General features: G+C 33.6%; 1 protein-coding gene across 1 annotated transcript; it reads right to left on the bottom strand.

Annotated features, from left to right (window-relative positions):
• Positions 1–1,626: 1,626 nt before the first annotated feature.
• Positions 1,627–6,885, bottom strand: LOC120075019 (transcription initiation factor IIF subunit beta-like). The gene is made up of 6 exons (XM_039028156.1): positions 6,391–6,885; positions 5,228–5,336; positions 2,807–2,937; positions 2,628–2,702; positions 2,392–2,541; positions 1,627–2,097 (listed from the first exon to the last, which is right to left on the bottom strand). The coding sequence occupies exons 1-6, from the start codon at positions 6,583–6,585 to the stop codon at positions 1,978–1,980; spliced, it is 780 nt and encodes a 259-aa protein (XP_038884084.1). The 5' UTR covers positions 6,586–6,885; the 3' UTR covers positions 1,627–1,977.
• Positions 6,886–7,569: the final 684 nt, after the last annotated feature.

The raw sequence follows: 7,569 nt of genomic DNA, 5'->3' as shown, positions 1-7,569 counted from the left end.
TGGTAATTATTAACGAGTAGATTGAATTATAAAGGCTATTGAGCTTGGTGTAGAATCACAATCATTACACTGAGTCGAGTAAAACCAATAAAATAAAGAAATAAATCTATTCACCGAGTAAACGGAAAGAGGGGGATTCGAACTCTTGATAGTTCTAATACCAGTTTTTAAGACCGAAGCTACCAACCACTCGTAATATCCTTAAATTTTATATATTGTGTCAAAAATATACTTAAATCTTCAAAGTTTTTTTTTTCTTAAAGAAAAAAATATATACCTTTAGACTTCCAGAAAAAAAAAGAAAAAGAAATATTAGACAAAAATTTTAAATGGAAACTGGGAGTGTTTTACGAAAAGAAAAAAATACCCTTAATAATTGAATACGTATAAACTCTTTTGTATTTAGCTATTCACCGCTTAGATATATTTTAAGAGGATATTTGGATTATAAAATTTTGTGAGATTTTATGTTTTAATTTAAAATTTTGGTTTTTATTTTAGTTGTTGAGAAAATTTACGTAAGAATTAGACAAATAAGAAAATAAATTGAGAGTATTAATATGAAAAAACAAAACAAAAATATCAATATAATTTAATTTACATTTGTTTTAACAGTAAGAGTATTTTTACTTTTTTAAAAAAAAAAAAATTTAAAGTCATTTTTTTTAACAAAATATTAACTGTTTTTGTCATATATTAATAGTAATGATATATCCTTTTAAGACGTCTATAAGTTTTAAGGATATTTTCAATACTTTTAAAAATTCAAGAATATTTTGTTAACAAACGAATTTTATCCAAAACTAACAACAAGAGGGCATTTAGTTTACACAGTTGAGTTAAGTTGATAATTATCATCTTGAGAGTTAAATTATTTATGTTTTGGATGCAAAGTTAAATTGAGTTTGTAATTAATATGTGTCTTGAGATTCTGAATTGAGTTAAATAAGTATATGTTTGTTATACAAAGTTGAGTTTGATTAGAGTATCTGGTACAAATTTTATGAACAAAATTGTTTATGTATTGGAATTTTTTCCTCTCCCTATTTTTTTAAAAAAATTTCCAACTATACACATTTTTTTAAAGGTATTTTTTAACCCATCATGTCGACAAATTGAATAGTGTATAATTACAACTGCTATAAGTCGACATAATAATAATCAATTGCACAAGTGAAGTTAGATCACCTAAAATATTAAAATCCTAAAAATTTTCCATCAAAATCATTGTTTTTTAATAGTTGTGAATTCAACTTGCGTGCACATAGGCTATCCGCACAATAAAATCGTCTCATTCTACTACATTTGACCATCAACGTAATTCATTAGATATTAAATCCAAAGTATGTAGCCACCATGAAAGAACTCATTCCCTATTAATCTCTTCCTATTTTCATTAACCGTTATCGACCACTAGGCCAATCCATTTTGGCTAATTTTTTATTTTCAAATATCATTGTGATCACAAATCTCACTCACTCACTCTGAATATCTCAGACAAGTACCTATGAGATAGTCAAAACCGAGGTTTTGACTCCTCTCGCCACTGCAAACTACGCTTAGGCAGGAGAAAAACAATTCCCTTGACTAGTAATTAGAAAAAACACTATGCAAAACAGAAGTCAATGAACAATCAAGTTTGTGAAATCCGTTTTCCATCATCTTCGCATGCTCATAAAATTCATTATACAGATTCATTTTGCAACTTCCTACGGCCTTGTACGTAATTTTGGATGAACATGCCATAAAAACTCCCCCCAACTTTCACTTCTCCTTTGGTTTCACTTTAGTATAAAGCTACCTAGCAATTATTTTAAACCAACTTGTTTCAATTTTCATCCTCCCATCTCTCCATTCCCATGAAAACATAGTAAAAGCAAAATAATTTTCCCCCTCTTAATTAGCAACTTTACTTCTGATCGTTTTCACTTACCCCAAGAGAAAGGAATCTATATAATGGTACAGTAAAAAACTAACCTATTCTCCGCCGGTATCTTCAACAGATTTCTTGTATTCGGGCTTAAGCTCGTACGTTCCTTGATTAGTCCCTCTTTTGTTGTAGACACAAAGCTCATTCAGTATCTCTTTCAAAAATTGCTGCAAAGAGAAGGAACAGAAATCATTCTGAGAACTCCGACACCATTTTAAATAACTTAAAAACCAAGAATCACTATTATGAACACTGGCAATAGACGGAGTTAGCCACAAAATTTATGATCTCTTGGGTGTATGGATTTATGATGAACTTTTGAGTTTGGGGGAAGGAAAGCCGTGTCGTGTATGTCGAGTTCTCATTCAATATCCTCTCTAGCGACAGTGTCACGGAAACAGAATAGAAGAGTAATATTTTAAAAAATCGTTGATATATGAGGAAACAATCAGTAGACGTACTGCAGGTTGATCAGTCTCTTGGACTAGCTGCTTTAGGGCCCAATTCGGCTGTCTTTCAAATAGCTTGAACATGATATCTTCTAGTTCCCCACGATCTCTTCTGGTTCTCTTCACGTCTGATTGTTTAACTGGCGCCACCTTCTTCTTTTCCTGCAATAAATGATTGATTAGAGAATCATACTTAGAACACAAAAGTTCAGAAGGATGATGAAAGAAAAGGCAGAGAAAAGACGTACCTTCGAAGTTGAACTGATTAAACCAACCATGCCAGGCATAGGCCTCATATGCACTCCACGGTCATTGTCTATCACCTTACCAACACATCAGATGAACGTGAAACATAAAATTAATTACAAACATGGAGTATTAGGATTTAAGGAAAGTATTGAGGAGAAAAAGACTCTTGATGATGTACTTGAATTTGTCTATTCTTAACCATGGACTTGTTTGTCCTTTCACGGCACAATTTGCCATACATTTCAAGATTTTCACTATGAGGCTTCATATCAAATTTATGTTCCACTTTCCCTTCCATAGACATCTTGCCTACAAAAGACAAAAATATAAACTGCGTCAAAAGAAACATAAAATATGCAACATAAAGCTAAAAAAACATGGATTGATTCACTACACGCATTCCAAAATAGCCTTTGTTGAAAGACAATCTCTGAGAAACAAGAGGTGAATGGAAAAGATAGGCTTTGTCCAAAAAATTGATCAAGGCTTATAAAAAAAAAAAAGAGAAAAAAAAAAGTCAAAGGAACTGCTTGGATACTATCATAAACAGAAAAGGGTTTGGTAACAAATGGTGAAGTTAGATCAGGAGATAGCTTTCTTCAGTTAACTACTATTATTGTCCACAAAGGACCTAGAAAGCAAGATCCACAATTCAAGAGGAATTTGTTACGGGGATCCCTCTCCTGCTTCCTGTCTAGTGTCTACTATAGTTGTTAGACTCCGAAACCATGCCAATTTTTTAAGATCTTGTTGAAGGTTTCAGGGAAGATGATCAATATATCCACATTTCATAAATTCATTATGCCGATGACAATATTACTTTCAGCTTTAACAGAGAGGTAGTTGAAAGCGGAGGTAACTCCTTAACTAATTTCAGCAAGCTTCTGTTTGTCAGTTATTTTATCCGATCCTTTCTCAGTTAGCATCAACTTTGAGAAAGGCAAAGCCAGAATACATGTTGGCACTGTGACAGTGAGTATTACTTATTGCCCTAATCTCTCCTTGGCCTCCCTATAGGTGAAAATATAAAATCTTGCATCTCCCAGGAGCCTTCTTGGACAAAGTGACTAATAAAATTGCAAATTTGAATAATAACCCAAACCCAAAGAACAGTAGATTCAAATGTTCGCTTAAGAGGTTATCTCCATCAATCCAAACTATTACTTCTCTCTATTTAAAATCCAGGCAACGTTTGCAAAAAGTCTGGAGAGATTTCACTTGGAAGAAGAAAATCTCAGCCAAGGCAGCCCCATTTGGGTAAGTGGAAATCAATCACTCTTCCATACCCAACTCGAGGCATAGGGCTTGGAATCACAGGAAAAAAGAAAGAGATTATACAATTCATATGGAGATACTCAACGAGGAGAATGTTTTAAGAAGCAGCGTTCTTTGGAGCAAGTATAGTTCCAACTTTCTTGAATGGTTCACAAAAAAAGATTGAAGGTAACCGTGGAAGGGGTTTATGCCTTGAGATTAGAAAAGGGTGCATTTTCTTCCTCCTTTTATTAGAAAAATGCATTTCCTTCAAAGTTGGAAACAGAGCAAATTTATTTTTTCTAGAATGATTCCAGTATACTGAGTACCTCCTTCCCCCACAATTTAGGCTATTTCATAAACTAAATGTTTCAAAACAAAGACATAAGGAGACTTAGGGTGTGTTTGGTTTAACTTTTCAAGTGTTTAATTTTGGAAATAAGTCATTTTGGAAAAAATTGAAGTGATTGGCAACCATTCAAAATATCTTTTGAAACACTTTTAAAGTGTATTTTAAACGGTTCTTATTAAAAGAATTTAAATAAAAATGACTTTTCTAAAAAAACATTATTTTTTCTCTAGTCCATCTAAATGCCCTTAATTCTCTGGACAGAGTTGTAAATTTCAAGTGGAACCATTCTTCCAACATATTAATTTCCATCAGGCCCTAAACTGAATGAAGTGGCTCTTTTCTGGTAAATCAAGCTAACTTAACAACTTAAGATCCAAATCCAACTGCTCTTAGTTGAGTATCCTGCTACAAAGATGAATTCTAGAAACTTTTGGGCTCAACTCCTGTTTCCCAAACAATAGTCTGATTGGCTCCCACAACTGCTCTCAAATTGGTGACTTAAAAGTTAAATACTAAAATGTTATTGAAAAGCATGGCTAGATGACTTTCGTAGTCCATTTAGCTAAACAAGAACGATGCGATATTTGGTGACACTTTCAAGATTGAATGTACCCCATATGACTCCCCATTTGGAGCACCTCTTCTAGGGGTTTTTGTAACCATAGCCGCTTCTTGATAAGTTTAAAATGGAGAGGCTTTTTAAAACCTCCTTGGCAAAGGGTGAAAGGGAAGCCTCATCTACGTTCTATCCCTTTTTAGTTCAATGAACTTCCCTGATGCTTATCTAAAAAAATACACAAATGTAACTAAAATAAAATTCAACCAAAAAAAAAAAAAAAAATCAAGCCCAAATTAATGTTCATAACAGAGGAAACAATATCCAGAATAGAGGAAGAAACATTTCTGGATATCAGAAATATTCACATATTAATTCAGGGTGGCAGCATAGTCAAAGAAAGAATAGACTATATGGATAAGGATCATGATGCTCACCTTGACTTGCCTCTGAAAATACACACATAGGAACAAAGTCTTTAAACATATTTAAGGAGAAACTTTTCGGCACGTTTCCAGTCTCAGTTCCAGCCATCTCCATCTTGAACTGAGGTTCATTTTGAAGTATGTAAGGGAAAACAGTGTTAGACTAGAAAAGGATAAATAATGAGCCACAAGTCTGCATGTTGGCACGCATATAAGTGTGTATGATCTAACAGATACTTAAAAGAGTTAAAAAATAGCCTGCACAAAGAACAGCAAGACAAGAATAACCAAAGCAAAGAAAGAAGGTGGAAAATATAGAACCGCGCCATAGAAATATCGGAGCATATACTGGTTGTTTTTTGTCATGAAACCAAATTTTCATTAGAACAATTGACAAAATACTGAATACAGTTGAACAGTGCAAAAATGTATGACAACATTGCTACCTTTCTACTTAAGCTGCTAATCACTTTAGTCCAATTAATTTCCCAACTAAAACATGTGTCTGTTAACCGGTAGTCATTAAGACTAATTGAAGAGCCATTTCCTAATCTCATATGTACTTTCCGTATCACCATCGGAAGACTTAGTCTCTTATATTAATAAATAAACAAATAAACAGTGTTCCTGACGTCAATATTATCGTGAGTGAGCTGCCAAGTGAAGATTTTAACTCTTTTAGGATACTCAACATTCCAATTGTAGTTTCAAGCGAAGGGAGTAAGGGCACTAACCAAATCTATCAAGATTTCACAGCACACACCAATGGAGACATTATCCAAGTAGGACATATCTTTTGCAACATTTCATAACTATTTCAGCTTCATAACAAATAGTCCCAAAGAAGATTTGAATCTTCTTGCACAATTTGAGGCCAAAGCTCAGTACGTACGATAAATAAACTAATCACATTCCCGTTATCTACAACGAATTTGTCAAAGAACTTGGCAACACGTATCACAAGATCAAGCTAACCCCCCCCCCAAGGTATCAAAATTACAACAAATCAAAATCTAGGGTTCTGGTTCCACATTCAAACGTCGATCAAAGTCACGATTCGAAACAACATAATTCACAAGATTTAAAGCCCAAGAAAACAACTAAACCTACTAAGAAAACGAGTTCAATTAGTTCACCACTTAACCATGAATTACAGGTCTTGAACTAGAGGTTACCTGGAGAGAAGAGGACTCGTCGGATTGAAGAGGATCGAGAGAAAGAATGACCTTCGCGAGAGGAAGAGGATCAGATGGAGGATGAGCCTGCCATGACTTAGCAACTAACAACGGGCACTTCATCAGCCACACCGACCTATCCGCCTTTCCTGTATCCAAGTTACTGCTACTACCGCCGCCGTTCTCATCTTCCATATCTATTGAATTACAAAATCACACACTCTCTCTCTCTCACTCTGGTCTGAACTTTCGACGGCGAATTTTCTGCAACTCTGTTCTATTTTATTCTTTTCTTTCTTTGAGATGACGGTGGCGTGAAAGTCCGCGGACGGGAGTGGACCCTAAAGAACCGGAAGGCGGTGGTCGGAAGTCGAAAGGAGCTTCGATATTACGCAATCAATACCAGAAGATTATCGTACAACTGATGTAATCTGGATTCTCAAACAAGTGTCTCTCATCTATCTATCCAATTTTGACTTTTTTATGATCTCGACGCTGGTTTGTGGTGCGACCGACTGCTTCCTATTATTGCTCTAAATAAGAGTTTTTTTTAGTAAATTTTGTTGTGAAATCAATAGCACAACGAGAAAATATGATATAATAATATGTTTATATAATAAATAAAGAAAATATAATTTAAAATAAAATAACTAAAATTATAAAATTAGATAATAGAAAATTTAATAGAATTTCAAGTGGATTTCTTACCAATGGATGTGTGATTTTAAGATTCACTAAATGCCACTATTTATAGGCACAGTGACAAATAGGATATAGACTTACATGGACATAAGTATAAATAACTATAAGACACATGGACAATATGAAGGTGACACATGATTTTTGGGATACTATGCAATGTGCATCTATTTATTAGTATAATATTCATAATAAATTAATATTTTTTTTTAAAAAATATTAATATTAGACTACGATAAGTGTTCAAGTGCTCTATCACTACTATACCATACGTATTTTGATTGAAGTTTGTCCCTTTAATCATTGATCACTAATAGACAATTAATTAAAGATGAAACGAGAATTAAGAAAAAGTTAAAAACTAAATTTACGAATCAATATAATCATTCTATTGTATTAACTAATAGTTAATTTAGATTAATAACGACTCTTGGCTTCCTTAGAAGGGTAACCGAAAACCTCTTTTAGTGCCCCTCACTT

The sequence above is a fragment of the Benincasa hispida genome, chromosome 4 (genome assembly GCF_009727055.1).
Source record: "Benincasa hispida cultivar B227 chromosome 4, ASM972705v1, whole genome shotgun sequence".
Lineage (NCBI taxonomy): Eukaryota > Viridiplantae > Streptophyta > Magnoliopsida > Cucurbitales > Cucurbitaceae > Benincasa > Benincasa hispida.
The sequence above is the reverse complement of the archived record's forward strand: the minus strand, read 5'-3'. Positions and strand labels throughout refer to the sequence as shown.

Bases quoted from the DNA above. Each gene is read 5' to 3' on its own strand.
- LOC120075019 (XM_039028156.1), bottom strand. From the start codon at position 6,585: ATGGAAGATGAGAACGGCGGCGGTAGTAGCAGTAACTTGGATACAGGA. The intron at 2,938-5,227 runs GTGAGCATCATG...TGTCTTTTGTAG, and splicing joins ATTTTCAGAGGCAAGTCAAG to GCAAGATGTCTATGGAAGGG. The intron at 2,703-2,806 runs GTACATCATCAA...TGTGTTGGTAAG, and splicing joins TTAAGAATAGACAAATTCAA to GTGATAGACAATGACCGTGG.